Source organism: Podarcis liolepis (assembly GCF_965112155.1).
Source record: "Podarcis liolepis genome assembly, chromosome: 2".
NCBI lineage: Eukaryota > Metazoa > Chordata > Lepidosauria > Squamata > Lacertidae > Podarcis > Podarcis liolepis.
The window spans coordinates 3,814,414-3,830,258 of NC_139555.1; the positions used below are offsets into that span (position 1 = coordinate 3,814,414).

Genomic DNA, 15,845 nt, shown 5'->3' on the forward strand with positions numbered 1-15,845 from the left:
AGTGTGTGTGTGTTTTGCTACCCAAAAGTAAACAGTTTTCAAAAGAATTAATCTCAAGCCACAGCTTCCAGCATCTGTGTCTTGCTCAGTGTGTGTGTGTGTGTGTGTGTGTGTGTGAGAGAGAGAGAGAGAGAGAGAGAGAGAGAGAGAGAGAGAAACTTTTGCCCTTTTTTTGGGGGGGGGGAGGAATCTGCATATAAAATTTGGAATACAACACAAATCGCATGACTGGAAGCATCTCTTGGCAGCATTGTTCTCGTTCCCTGCCCACTCTCCCAATTTTCTCCTCATCTTTTAGATTAATGGTCAAAATGGCAAATAATCCCCTTGAGACAATCTTCTCTCCCTTTCTTTCTCCTACATGCTTGGGAATTCCTTCTGCTTATTACTAAATCAGCCTACTACATTTGTTTCTAGTTTTATGGAGGGAGTCTATAATTCACCAGAAGGCTTCAAGTTATGGGGAACTATTCTCTCTTCGCTTCCTCCAGCCAATGGCAGCTTGTCTTGATGATTAATTGCTCTCACTGGTGACAATTGGTGCCTTATTTCTCATTTGAATGGATCCTGCTTTAACTTCCATTAGTTCTTGTTCAGTTTCCCTCTGCCACTGCTTGCTTTTGATTGCATAGTTTGGTTTTAAGCTTATTTTTGTGTGGTTCTTCCCAACATACAATGCTGCACACATGTAAACACAGGAGAATAGTGGATGTACTATGGTTAGCTGTAGTGACATTCCTGGTAGGTGGAAGCATGTTACTGTAGATAAACACATTCACTGTCTTTCACGTGGGGAGGAGCACACTGTACCAGCAAAATTAAGCAGACATGCAAATTTTCCCTAAGATAAGAGGCCCTCAAGAATCAGGACTATAGGGGTGTGTGTGTGTGTGTGTTTGTGTTTGAAATCCAACATCTGACAAATGTGTGTATCTTATGCAAAAGAGCAACATGCACCCATTACACTGCCAAATTCATTATACCTACAGAATTTCCTAATGTTCAATTCCTGTGAGGGCCCCAGGACTGCAAAAGGGCCCAGTTGCAGGGCCTCCACCACCCCTGGCTATTCCTAGACTCATGGTGCTACAGTTCCCAGATGGGCACAGGATGCAGAGCCGTCATCGACTCAGGTTCCTCGGCAGATTTTCTAGATGTAGAGTTTCCTGGGCAGAAATTCAACAGTTTAAGCCTTTACTTACATGGAAATATTATTATGGGGAAATGTTCACTGTGATTGTGCTTTCTCTAATTTGGCATTTCGCCACACACCCATGAGAGCCATTTTGTGACTGCTGCCCCCACAACACTCTCAAACAGTGCCAGATTACCAAAAAGGCAGATTAGGCACCAGCCTATGGGCCCCCTGCCTTTTAGGGGCTCCATGACAACGGATCAAGTCAAGCTCTCTTCGTTCAATGTCATCCCACCAGAGCGAGAGCATGAGAAACCTCCAGGTACAAAGCTTTCTGTGAGTTAGTGTGTCATGTGTTCCCACTGACTCCAGATCCTAGTAGAATATTCATGAGTAGTAGGAGAGAATTTGCAAGGGCTCCCCCCCCCCACGATTTCGACTGACGGGACCTCCACTGGGTTTAATCTGGCAGTGCTCTCAAAATGTGCCTCTTGGACCATAAAAGTTGGTGGCTTCTGCAATTAAAAGATAAAGGGCAATTGTATGAAGATGCTTAACACTGCCACATTTTATGTCTTGAGGTGGTATATTTATGCTGCTGGCACTGTTAATCTTAAGCTCAAACATTGATTTTTCATGTAACCTGTTGCAGAGGCTTGTCAACTGCTCACCTGATGCTCAAGCATCGCAAGGAGCGGAGGTTATTACGGAGATGCCAAAATATTACAAGGGGCTCTGCTTTGACATCATACCTCATGCCTTCGAAAAGCTTGTTCTTAAATCAGGTTGCAGAGATGGTAAAGTTTTTGCAGTATTGATCCAGGAAATGTAGCCTTTAATGATGTTTATCTTAATTGGCAATATAACATTGTTTAGGAGGCAGACCCCAGCAAACAAATGTACATATTCTGCCCCTTGAGTGAAATCGACTGCATGAAAAATGAACAGGGAGGCAAGATTTCAGATTCAAATGAAGAGGTAGAACAGCATGGACATCTACAGCAATAATGTAGAATTGTGGCTTGTAAGGTTGCTAGGTTGCAACCTGGAGAACAGACTTCTTTTTTTAATGGTCTTGGAGAAAGAGGATTCAGCTGCAGCTTCTTCCTTGGCTGACTGACCTCTTTGCCTTCCTTTCTCACCCATGTGCTTTGGGGAACAGTCTTCTTAAATCAGTCAGGGCTAGAGAATCTTGAGACTGAGCCCCATTTTGCTGCTGTTAAAGCATCTTTTCTCAGACTTCTAAGAGGCATGCTGAGGCACACTGTTCTCTTGGAATTAAAACAGAAGGTACACTTAAACCAGGGCTGGTGGGACTGGCAGCAAACTATTGCAGTGTGAAGTGCTTCTGTTTAGGTTGCCAGCCAGGCATACCATCTTTCAGGATACTCCATTCCATTTCCCTTCCCCAAACACCAGTTCCACGACCACTAATATGCTCAGTCCTCATTGGACTGTTTTTCGGGTCCCCATCTTTAGGCATTAACTTGAGAGTTTTTGTACTTCTGCAAGCTTACAAATACCTTCCTCTTATGTGTGTGGATGGGGCTACTTTCACTACGTAAGGATCGGCATTCTGAGGAGTTCTTCCTCCAAAGAATCCCAGGAACTGTGCTTCACCCTTCACTGGCTATAATTCTCAGCACCCTTAACAAACTGTAGTTCTTACGATTATTTGGGGGAAGCCATGTGCCTTAAATGTGCAGTTTCCTCTGAGGGCAGATACTTTTGCTGCCTCTCTGCATTTAGTGCAATTAGCTCACTCCAGATGTGAAAGCACAGCAGAATGAGTCCTAATAGTAACAGCTGCCTTATACAAATATAAGCCATAAGTTCATCGAGCTCAGTACTCTCTGCACTGACTGGCAGCAGCACCCCAGGATTTCAGTCAGGAGCCTCTCTCAGTCCTACCCGGGGATGCCAGGGATTGAACCTGAGACCTTCTGGATGCAAAGCAGAGGCTCTGCCACTGAGCTGTGGCCCTTGCCCTCTTAAAGATGGTCTGTCCATTTGACCTCTGTATGGGAAGTGGGGAGAGGTTCCATCCTGTCTTTGTTCTCAGGCAGCAAAATGTCTAGGATCCTCACTGTCCTTAGGGCTCTCCACACTTGCATGAAATTAGGCCAAGGGGGTTCCTGAGGTGCAGGTGCTCCACAAATCCAACTTAATGGTGTAACATTGGAAAATGTTGATCATTTTTCCTACCTAGGCAGTTATCTTTCCAGAAGGACCGACATTGATGCCAAAATCCAGTATTGCCTGAGCTCTGCGAGTGCAGCTTTCTCCTGCATGAAGAGCAGAGTGGTTGTGGACCGGGACATTTGCAGGGGAACCAAAATGCTTGTTTACAAAGCTATTGTACTACCAAGCTTACTGTATGCTTGTGAAACATGGACCACTTATAAATGCCATCTCCAACTCCTTGAAAGATTCCATCAACTGTTTCTTAAAACAAAAATTACATTATCACTTGGGAAGGCAGGCAAACTAATGTCAGTGTACTGGAAGAAGCAAAGATCACCAGTGTCAAAGTAATGATTCTTCAACATCAGCTTAGTTGGACTAGTCATGTTGTTCAGATACAGTACCTGATTATCATATTCCAAAGCAACTACTTTATTCCAAACTTAAAAATGGATAGCATAATGCTGGTGGACAACAAAAGAGGTTTAAATATGCTCTCAAGGCAAATGTACTATAAACACTGGCATGTGGTAAACACTGGCCTGCGAGCGCTCCAATTAGAGAATAGCCTCTACCAAAGGCGTCATGGACTTTGAGGAAGCACAGACTCAGGACAAAAGGGAGAAATGAGCTAAGAGTAAGACACATTTGGCAAACCCTTACAGTGAACAACTCCTGTCCAGAAACCAGTGTCCCCACGGTGGAAGGATGTGTGGATCCAGAATTGGCCTCCACAGTCACCTACGGTCGGTCACACTGTTAAGACCATATTCATGGGAGATAAACTTACACCGAAGAAGAAAGACGAAGAAGCCCACTTCTGGGCTACATTGAGTCAGCATAATCTGCTCAGCATCATGGTCCTGTCACCTGAGTGGCAGATCTGAAATGGAAACCTGAAGTGCAGACTATGTGACACCCTTGTCTTCCACCACCCAGCCCTCCATCGCTATGGTTGCCTCAGCCATACCTGGAACTGTTAGGGAGGCGCAATCAAACAATTCTCTAGGAAAAAATTATGCCCCTTTGGCGGGCGGAGCGGGGAAGGGGAAGGGGAAGGGGAGAGACAAAGCTAGGCTTGGCCAGGCCAGTGTGTGGGGATGGTTAAGTTTCCCACTCGCTCCCTTCTTTCTCTGCTTGGCCTGAAGCCTGGATGCTTTTCAGAGCGTTTCTGACGCTGCCATCGCTTAAACCAGCAACAAACTCTATTAGCTGCTACTGCAAATTGGATTTGTTCAATGCGATTGGATTTTGCCTCAGGCCTATGTGGCTTTGTTTGGGTGCGGGGAGTGGTGGAGAGTGGGGAGGAGAGGAGAGGAGGGCGGAGGGCGGCGGCAGCCACTAATAATAGTGACTGTTGCATTTGTCTCCACAGTTCAAGCAGAACAGTAATCTGCTCCTAGAGGGCTGGATGAAACAATAGATTTGGGGAGCTGGAGGAAACCACAGGTGACTGCAGAGGCATCAGACAGTGGTGTTTCCTACTCTCTTCCCAAGCGTCCTTTTTAGAGCTTTCACAATGTGGAGCATGGATGAAAGCAACTGGTGTGTTTTTTAATAAAAAGAACCTGGTAATGCTTATCAGTTCTGCTGAGGACCAAAACAGAAATGATGCAGAAGATCTGTGGTTGCATCGCCTGACATTCTTGCTCCCTGCCCCCACTTTAAAACAGCTGGAGTAGTGGTGGAGCCCTTTCCCCACTGAAATGTTTTCCTGGTAAAAATTGCCCTTTCCCAAAATGTTTTAGGCTCCCTCAAGCTCCTGCTGTGACTAAAAGCAGAGCCCCATTTCCCCCAACTGCTTTAAAGGAAGAGCAAACTGTGGTCACATCTGAAGCATTTGAATACCACTTTAACATTCATGCCCCCCCCCCCGAATCCTGGAAAGTATAGTTTGTGGGATAATCAGCCTCATATAACCAATATGCTTAAGTCTAATTAATGCACAAAAGGGTTAAGACCATTGAGTAAGCTGCCCTGCCAGGCTTAGCTCACCTTGGGAGGGATTAGGTAATCAAGCGTTTGGTCTCTCCCAGTCTACCTGAGGAGCTCAGTGTATGAGGTCTGAGCTGCTTGCTCCAAGCTCAGCCCACATGGCCCTAACAAGCCACTATTCAGTTCCTATGTCAATAATTTAGGAACTATCACCACTGTATAACTAAGCCAAGTTTTACTGCCTGTGCATGGATTTGATCTTTGTAGAGTTTGTAAGTGAACCATTTTTAACATACCAAACAAGAAGGCTGGGATAAGAGGGAAGTTTTGGAACTCATACAGACATATTTTAAAGGTCTAACAGCCTATATTTCCATTCTTTGCTTTGCTGCATATTTTGTGATCTTAAATCTCCCCTGGGGTTTTCTCACCAAAGAGTACTTGTCTCAAACCTGTATCCTGGCATCCAGGAATTCTCCTTTCTATATAATATTTTTTTCCTGCACCAACAGTTTGTTAATGGTGCTGAGAGTTGTTAGGGGACCCCTCACAGAGATGCAATTCCCCGCACCTTTAAAAAACTACAGTTCTGATTATTCTTTGGGGTAAGCCATGATTGTTAATGGTGGCATAACAGTACTTTAAATGTATGGTGGGTGTGGACCTGTGAGAGAACTCATCATGGCTTTCCTGTGCCATGTCTGTTTTGGCTCCTTAGCTACAGGTGGCATCTGTTACGTGTCTTCAAAAAGCCCCATTAGCATCTGCAGTGCTTCCAGTAGCTGCCTGCACAGTAGCACGTCCTGTTCTCAGATCTGGTCTCTATTTGTTTGTTTTTTCTTGGAGCCAAACCAAAGAACACAGAAGGGAGGCAGGCAGCACTTTTTGCAGAGAGTTAAACAGCTGCTTGAAAAAAGAGGATTCCTGCTTTTGGTCTGTATGCTCACATTCCACTTTGGTAAGCAGGTTGTGCAGGTTCTTATATTTGTTTCAAAAATCTAGAACCTCAGTTTAACTGGAGGTGTCAGTGGCCCAAAGCAAATATGTATGTGTATGTGATGTGTCTGTGTCTGTGTTTGTGGTGAACATATACCACAGAAAAGTAAAGTAGCTTTCAGATGTCCTGTTTACCAAGCATTTGTCCTGTTTGCAAGGAAAGTATAGATGGCACCAGCTATTTATTGAGCCTTCATTCCAATTTCTTTGTGGGGAGGTTGTTGATGGCGTTGCCCCAAGTGTCATTCCACACCTCCCAGTGCATTTTACTGACACTTTGCTTGTTGCAAAAAGTCCAGTCTTTGGGGGCAGTTGGTTTGTTGTGCAAAGACTTCCAACTCAGCCTTAATTTCATAACCTGAATTTTCTGCTATGTGACTGAATCCCATTTTAAAATAGCAACAGTCTGTAAGTGCCCTAAGGGTGCTTCCAGATGGGTGTTTTATGATCAATGTTGCTCATGCATGCTTGGTTTGGTTTGTTTTTTCCCCACATCCACACAAGGTCATTGGCATCAAGATTATCTGGAATTTCCCCCAGATAATAAGTTCTTGCCACCTATTGGCAATATCTCAATAAAACATAGGTAATATTGAGGCCTCATCAGGAAGCACTCCAAACCTCTTTCAAAACACTTTCAACTCTCTTCAAGAATGCTTCTAGAGGTTGGAATCACCTTTATTTTGAACTTGTGTGATGTTTGTGCTTCTTCCTTCACACGAGTGGTTCAGAACAAGTGCCAGACAGCTTGCATTAGCCATATAAAATCCGTACTCAAATTCCTGCTCAGTTAAAGGGCTACTTGGTTGGTCTTTGGCAAGTCCCTCTCAGGCTAACCCAGCTGGTACAAGACTGAAGCTGCTCTCTGGGCATCTTGGAATGAGGGTGGTCTACAAATAAATAAGCTTTCTTTGGCTTTCTGGATTTTGGCTGGAGAGGCAGCATCTGCCAAAAACAATACTCACCCATCACTACACAAATCATTATCGCTCAAATGCTTAATTCTTACACATGCATACATAAGCAACCTCCAAAGGCATTTACTTAGCATTCAGGTATGTAGTTCTGCATTCATGTATGTGTAATCAAGACTGCTGTTCTTATGCATATGGGGCAGTATCCAGTGCACTCATTCCACTAGTGCAAGGCTTTATGCTTTTGCAACTGTACATTCCGCTCTCTCCTCTCACTGTGCATGCCCTGCACCCTCCCCAAATCTGCTCCAGAGGGTTGGGGAAACCCCAGTTCCATTGGATGAGTGTACATAACAGATTATTTAGCACTGCATTGGCTAATACCCATAGAACGTATTTGCGTTGTGTACACTGTGTTTATATACCCACAGAGAAACATGAGAGAGAAGAGAGGAAATGTTGGGGCTTAATTTGGCGCAAATAAAATAAAAGCCTGGTTATTCACGTGTAATACTATATAATAAGGCGCACCAACAGGTTAAAGAACAGTTTCTACCTGTGGGCCGTGAGGCTGCTGAATGGAAGACAGCAACATTGCAGCTGACGTTCGGAGTTGGTGGTCGTGCAACAGCACACAGAGTGTAACAAGGACTGAGAGATTGTGGGGGGAGGGGGGCCCTCATTGAATCTCACTGTAAACAAGTGGTACAGTGACAATAAAGCATTTCTATATATTCTATATATGCTATGCCAGTACCTCTATAATTATCCTTTGAAACATAGGTAGAGCAGTCCAGATCACCACAGTACCTAACTCCACCAACTGCTGATGAATCCCATGAAAATGTCCTATAACATTTACAACTTGTGTTGCACCATTCCTAATGAGCCGTCTCCCACGAAGCCAGATCCTCCAAACCAGGAGTTGCCTGTCTTATGGAGGGCACCTCCCCAAAGGCCTCGGTAAGCGTGATCGACTCTGGGGTCTATTATTTGGTGCTGCCCTTTCTCTGTGGGAATAATACAGTTGAGCGTGGGAGACAGGAAATGCAGCAAATTAGGTTCAGCAGGGGCATTCACAGGAAGGGGCTGGGAAACACTGAACCAAGAAGCCTCTTAGGACCCAAAGGGAACACACTTTGTTCCATTCCTTCTCATTTTCTCCCTCCACCTCTTTTAATAAAAGAGCTGTTTGTTATCCAAGGCGTTTCCTAGAGAAAGAATGGGCTAATATTTTGCTTTGCTTCTGCTGAATGGGCTGTAGATATTTTATTGGCCATCTGTAGTGTGGCACCAGCGAATCAATACATAGGCAGGCAGGAAGCAGTAGCAGTAGCATGTGTGCAATTTTAAGGCATGTACACAATTTAAGTGAAAGATGGTTAAAGACTCAATGTGAGAGCGGAAGATGTGACTGTGCAGAGCAGCAAGTGGTTCTTCCCTGGACATGGCAGGAGCTGGAAGATGGCCGTGGCACCCTCAGAAGTCTGGGCGATCTTTCTTCAGGGTTTTGTAGTCCGTGGAGACAGCCATGAACTATGGAAGAAGGTGTTGCTGATGATTGGTGGTTTGCTCTCTTTGCCCCATTGGAATTACTATGGCATGATGTGTCATCCCTCAATGCCCACTTCCCAGCCTTTCCAGGGTTCTGACTATTCCCACTCCACCCTACATTTGACATGGTCCAATTGGACATTTTCTTCATTCTTGTTTTTTAGCTGGGGTGATCAAAACACGTAACCTCCCACATACCTTGTACTGTTCATTAGGACTCAGTTTATTCCACGGTTCTGGATTATTCTTCCTATCCCAACTGAAAGGGGGAAAAGGAAAGGAAAGCCACATATAATAAGTTTTACACATCTGGATAGTGCCATTGAGTATATCCCTCCCACCCTGAGGCAGCTTTGATTTCTTCATCTTTTCTCCTCATAGTATTTTATTACGAAGGATTCATCCAGTCACATTCACATCATCTAAAACACAGGGCTTCCCACTGCAGAATCCTGGGATCCATAATTTGTCCATCACTAAGCTACAACTCCCTTAACAAACTATGATTCCCCAGTGGTTCATTGTGCTTCAGATGTGTTTTGTCTCTGACCACTGCTCCTCTGAGGCTTCAAAGCTCTTATTAGCCCAGGCACTGGTATTCCTAAGCTACAAATAACACGAGAGGACAGAAAACCAGGCAGGGTCCTCTCTTACTTTGATGGGTTTCTTGGCAGTGGTAGCCAATGTAGGATTGCTCTGAGGCATCATGGAAAATTTAAATGGAGCCCAGTAGACTTGGCTGCCTGATGAAGAAGGTCCAGGGCAACTGCAAACACTGATGGGTCCTGCTGTGGGACACGAGCTGAGCAGCTGCCCCAGGATGCCACATGCTGGTGTTGGTCCAGAAATTACATTACAGCCTGGCTCCAACTACCTAACACCATGGTGCTTTTCTGTGAAGGGAGTCTCTTCTCTTTTTTGACTTACGGTATTACTTGTGAGATGTATAGAAGTGAAAGCTGGACCATAAAAAAAGCTGATCGCCGAAGAATTGATGCTTTTGAATTATGGTGCTGGATGAGACTCTTGAGAGTCCCATGGACTGCAAGAAGATCAAACGTCTCCATTCTTAAGGAAATCAGCCCTGAGTGCTCACTGGAAGGACAGATCCTGAAGCTGAGACTCCAATACTTTGGCCACCTCATGAGAAGAGAAGACTCCCTGGAAAAGACCCTGATGTTGGGAAATATGGAGGGCACAGGGAGAAGGGGATGACAGGGGACGAGATGGGAGGACAGTGTTCTCGAAGCTACCAGCATGAGTTTGACCAAACTGTGGGAGGCAGTGGAAGACAGAAGTGCCTGGGGTGCTCTGGTCCAGGGGGGTCACGAAGAGTTGGACACGACTAAACGACTAAACAACAACAACAACATTACTTGTGAATTGGTTGGAAGGTTCCAAGTCCCATGTGTAAAAGACATGAGATCAGTGGTGGGGAGTGCAAGATCTTCCTTATGAATTCACCTCACATGTGGTGATGGTGGCAGAAGTAGCACATGAGGCCAGAAGCATTTGATCTTGTCTGCTGCTTCTGGCATTGTTGGTGCTGCTCATATACTTCTAAGCTTATCAGCATGCTAATGCCTGACCACTGCTCTTGCTGCTCCTCATCCTGTTTCTGCTGTTTCCCAATACAGTGGTACCTCAGGTTACAAACACTTTGGGTTGCAGACTCCGCTAACCCGGAAGTAGTACCTTGGGTTAAGAACTTTACCTCAGGATGAGAACAGAAATCGCTCGCTGGCGGCACGGCGGCAGCGGGAGGCCCTATTAGCTAAAGTGGTACCTCAGGTTAAGAACGGTTTCAAGTTAAGAACAGACTTCTGGAACGAATTAAGTTTGTAACCAGAGGTACCACTGTACGAGGTGAGCAAGGAGGCTGAGGTCAATCTGCAGCTGCCATCCTTGGAGGACTGGGGCATGACAGGTCTCTTTTAGCCACCATGAATGGGCTTGTGAATGCTCCTCTTCCAGCATGGCTGCAACGAGGAAATTGGAAGTGTTTGCTCCAATTTTTAACTAATCACAGGATTGTGCCTGAACCTGAACAAACTCTGGTTAGTCTAAAAATGATTTATAAATTGAAACAAGCCAACTTCAAGCCTATGTTTTCAATAAACCATAGTTTAGCCATAGTTTAAGGTTCAGACATAATGCTAAACTGTGGTTAACTGAAAATAGAAACAAGCACTTTCATTCTCCTCTCCTGTGGTGAATGAAGGGCACTTTGTACATGTTTAGAGGTGCTTCTATATACCCTATGGCATACAACTGAACCCTGACATGAAATCTGGATTCTGGAGCTAACCATGAGTCCTGATTTTCAAATTTAGCCTTACATGTAAGCTTCTCAGGACTTGTCTTTCAATGTTGTCATGTACATTAAGAAATAATAATAATAATAATAATAATAATAATAATAATAATAATTTATTATTTATACCCCGCCCATCTGGCTGGGTTTCCCCAGCCACTCTGGGCGGCTTCCAAAAGAATATTAAAATACTATGATACATCAAACATTAAAACCTTCCCTAAACAGGGCTGCCTTCAGATGTCTTCTAAAAGTCTGGTAGTTGTTCTCTTTGACATCAGGTGGGAGGGCGTTCCACAGGGAGGGCACCACTACCAAGAAGGCCCTCTGCCTGGTTCCCTGTAACTTGGCTTCTCGCAGTGAGGGAACCGCCAGAAGGCCCTCGGTGCTGGACCTCAGTGTCCGGGTAGAACAATGGAGGTGGAGACGCTCCTTCAGGTATACTGGACCGAGGCCGTTTAGGGCTTTAAAGGTCAGCACCAACACTTTGAATTGTGCTCGGAAACGTACTGGGAGCCAATGTAGGTCTTTCAAGACCGGTGTTATATGGTCTCGGCGGCCGTTCCCAGTCACCAGTCTGGCTGCTGCATTCTGGATTAGTTGTAGTTTCCGGGTCACCTTCAAAGGTAGCCCCACGTAGAGCGCATTGCAGTAGTCCAAGCGGGAGATAACCAGAGCATGCACCACTCTGGCGAGGCAGTTGGCAGGCAGGGAGGGTCTCAGCCTACGTACCAGATGGAGCTGGTACACAGCTGCCCTGGATAGAATAAAATGTCTATTGTTGTTCTCGCAAAGGACTAACAAGTATCTCTCATTAAAATGTGGCCCAGATACAGTCTGAAACCAGGTCCTCCAAGGCCCACACTGACATCTGCACAACCATTTTCTCTTTCCATTGAGTGATGGAGACCAAGGCTTTGGTTCTAGCTCCCAGGATTGGGGGTTGGTTTTCAAACATCTGATTTGGTTGTGGTTGCTTTTATCGAGATGTGTACCCTCATATAAATAATGTGTACACACATGAGGGTCCCTCCAGTGAATACACATCTTCCTGCTGCCTTCTGTAGGGGGTGAAGCACCCCCCTTTCCCTCCCCTCCCCCCCCTCGCCACAATCACAGACTCTGTTTAGCTGCTGATTCTGGTTCCTTAGCAAGTAATGCAACGTGCTAACAAGATGATGGTTGTAAGCCACAAACTGCCAAGTCTTGTTACAATCCTCTCCTGTCGACTGCACTAACCATATAATCAATGTGGAGAGAGATATTTTTGTTTCGTTTTTTGTTCAGAATTGCCTTTTGAGGCATCAAAGTATTAAAAGTGAACAAGAAACCATTTGAAAATCTTAGTTCAGCAACAAGGTGGGGGGTGGGGCGGCTTCTGCAAGGTCGGGCTAAGACATATTGCTGCCTCCCCCCCCGCCCCCCAGCACGTAAAGCTAGCTAAAGAAGAAAATCCCACAAGTGCCTCTCCACGGTCCCAAGAAATGAGAATGCAGCCATTACTATTCTTTTGCCCTGATAGGGGTTCAAATCAATGATTAACAATTTCCTGCTCTGTCATTATGCTAGGGTAGCCATGTGAGTGACCTACGTTACAGAGAACCATCCTCTATTTTGAAGGGTTATCAGAAGATGGTCTGCTCTTTGAAGGTGTCCTCTCTTTGAGGACTGCCCAGTCCTGGTCTAGTTTAAATAAAAGGAACTTTTAAGAAGAGAAAAGAGGAGCCCTGAAGTTGTCCATCAACAATCAGGAGCTCCTGGTCAGCCGACTGAGCAGTCACACAAGTCACCTGGTGTCATCTCAACCACAGTGATAAATGCATTTCCCTTCTCTCTAAATTACATTTATGATTTCCAAATTTGTGCCTATACATATAAAGGACCACATGCAAATCTCATGCACGTTGGTGTCTTCTGTTTGTGCCCAAGGGTAATTTGACAGTGGAACAGCCTGCCAAGGTTACGCATAAAGAAATGTTGGGGCAGAAATAGTGCTTTAGCAATAGTGAGCTCCATATGTTCTAGAGCTAAAACACAATTCTGCATAAATGTGAAATCTAATTTATTTTTTGGGGTGAGGGTACAGAACCATTAAGATGTAAACTGGCAATGAACCTTTCTGCCTGAACCGTGGGTGTCAAGTGAGTTCATTGCATCAGTGATTGCCTCCACAAAAGGCTTGACAATGCTGCACAGAGTGGAGCACGCAGAGGAGCATGTGGGGCACCCCGTGAGGCTGAAAAGAAACACACAAAGATTCAACAGAACCAAGGAGATAAGGAACTATACAACCTTTAGAGGACATCTGAAAGCAGCCCTGTATAGGGAAGTTTTTTTTTTAATGTTTAATGTTTGATTATGTTTCTATGTGTGTTGGAAGCTGCCCAGAGTGTCTGGGGAAACCCGGTCACATGGGTGGGGTATAAAATAATAATAATAATAATAATAATAATAATAATAATAATAATAATAATGAGAAATGTTGGAGGGTAGGGTTAAATTGACCAAGGGTCTGAATCAGTAAAAGCCAGTTTAACATGTTCACATGGGCTGACTCTCCGTGAAGGGCAGGAATGGGGAACCTCCAGTTGTTGCTGGACTCTAACCTTCATCAGCCCCAGCCAGCCTGGCCAATGACTAGGGATGATGGGAGCTGTAGTGCAATACCCCCTGGGGGGCCACAGATTTCACCGTCCCTGGTCATAAGGTGCCACACATATCCACTGAGCTTTCTGACGTGGTTCGGAAAGTAGAATAATTTAGAGCCAGCACTGACAGATCCTGCAGATTGTGAGGCAGTAAAAAGAAGAAGAAAGTGGGGGGGGGGCGGGGAGCAGAATAGGTGGATGCGAAGCATCATATGATGGAGTGATGGGGAGATTTTGTGGGGGTTTTTTGAAACATTAGACTGAATGAGTCAATAGAGAATACACTGTTGAGAAGAATCACACAATAACTAAAATAGAGAGAGCTAAATGAAGCCCAGGAGAAGATTTCTAGTGTAGTTGTGCGAATTTATGCCATCACAATGAAAAAGTTAATGAAAAAACACGATGCTGAGTATTTCTGAGTTATCCTTTGCCCAGTGCACAAGGATGTAACTTCGCGTCCGTTGGTAGCACCAGATCACACTTCCACTCACCTTTTGAATGGTTTCATGAACTTTGTGGGTGGCTGGGGAGTAGTCTGGGATACCTGAAAGACACCTGCCCAACCTGAGGGCAGAGGCAGCCCTAGACTATCATGGTAGATCAAGTCAACTATTCCCCAATCCCAGTATGTCACCCCTGGAACTGACCAACAACAGTGTCTTCAGAGAAAAATATACAAGACTTAGTCATGTGCATTCATTTCAGTGGTTTTACTCTGGGAATGGCTTAATTGCACTCAGTCCTATCCACATTCAGCTGCATGTGCATCGGGTCTATAAAGTGGCAGGGATCTAACTTGCCTGCATGACCATAGAATACCTTCAGTTTATGGCGGTTAAGGGTGAAGCCAACAGATACAAAGAGGCTGAAAGGCAAGGTTGGCCACTCAAAGTGATCCTGGCCCCTTGCCATACTCTGTGCATGAATCCACGTGTAAGAACCCTTACCTCATGGAGTAACTTGCAACTGCTTGAATGAATGTTCATATGCTATAGTCTGCTAGCAGGACGTACTGGAATTGAATGGTAGGGTGTGAAGAGGGAAATTATATTTGAAAAGCTAGACTGGTGTGCTAGCATGGAGTGTGTCAACTTTGGTTTAAGTTAAAGATGGCACCCTGGGCTGGTCTCAAGGCTGACCAAGGTGGGCAGGCACCGTGCATCAATGGGGAGCTAAGACAGATTCTGGAAAACTGAGGGAGCTGGGTACAACTGGGCTAAATGAGGATTTCCTGGCTTTTTGGAGGCCAGGATGGGTTACCTGACAAAATGTGGTTTTACTAGTGGTCATTGTGGTCAGGCCAGTAAAATGCTGGCAGACTGGCAAGCCTCATTTCTAGATTTTGGTTTCTCATTCATGCAGGGGGACCGGAGAGTAAATATGGTAAAATAAAATATATTAAGGTGCTTAGATATTATGGTAACAGAGGCTGTTGTAAGCTGGGTAAGGTATAGACTTGAGGAATGGCATTTTAATGCATATTTACCTGTCAGGCAATGGCCACAGATCGTGGTGAAGTGCCCGGGGGAAATAACCTGCATCTTTCCATTTAAATGAATATCCAGGACAACGGCTGACATGATATTGAGGCCTGACAGGAGATGGAAAGCTGACTGTCAGCTGCAGGCCTGTCCTCTTATAATGGGGCAGCGTTAACGCTTTTCAGGTCAACACTGAGCCTAACTCACCATTTAAAATATAATACAATCTTAAAGCGGAGGGAAGATTGTGGGGTGGGGTTTACTTCATTTGAAGCTATAGATGGCAAAGTAATCCCTGCTTTGGAAGGAACCTGATAGGATGGGAAGACATTTTAAAGAAAATAAACTTGGCTTCAGGAACATGGTGCGATTGTTGTTATTGTTGCTATGGTGATGACGATGATGGTGATGATGATGATGATGATTAATCAGCTCCCCCTTCCTCCAAGAAGGTCAGAGGAAAATGCAAAAAGCAGCTCACAGTGCAAATATGCAAAACAAAAGGAAAAAGGAATGGGCAGGGAGGAAGAAAAGGAAGCTTTATCTCATATTACCCTTGCCACTGCCCAATGAGGTGAGGCTGAACAGAGAAATAGTGGCTCGTCCAGCACTCTGCCCGATACCCAGCACAGGCCCCCTGTATTAATTTATTTTCATTTCTTCTCACTTTGAGTGAGTAAC

The 15,845-nt window shown here is 44.9% G+C and overlaps 1 protein-coding gene across 1 annotated transcript in view; it reads right to left on the reverse strand.

Moving 5' to 3' along the window:
- Positions 1–8,397: 8,397 nt before the first annotated feature.
- Positions 8,398–15,845, reverse strand: part of NDUFA4L2 (NDUFA4 mitochondrial complex associated like 2) — a 29,605-nt gene continuing 22,157 nt past the window's right edge. The window contains exons 3-4 of the mRNA XM_083486817.1: positions 8,917–8,977; positions 8,398–8,700 (exon numbers count right to left, since the gene is read on the reverse strand). Coding sequence (XP_083342943.1) covers positions 8,644–8,700; positions 8,917–8,977 — 118 coding nt within the window. The 3' untranslated portion in view covers positions 8,398–8,643. The remainder of the gene's footprint in view (positions 8,701–8,916; positions 8,978–15,845) is intronic.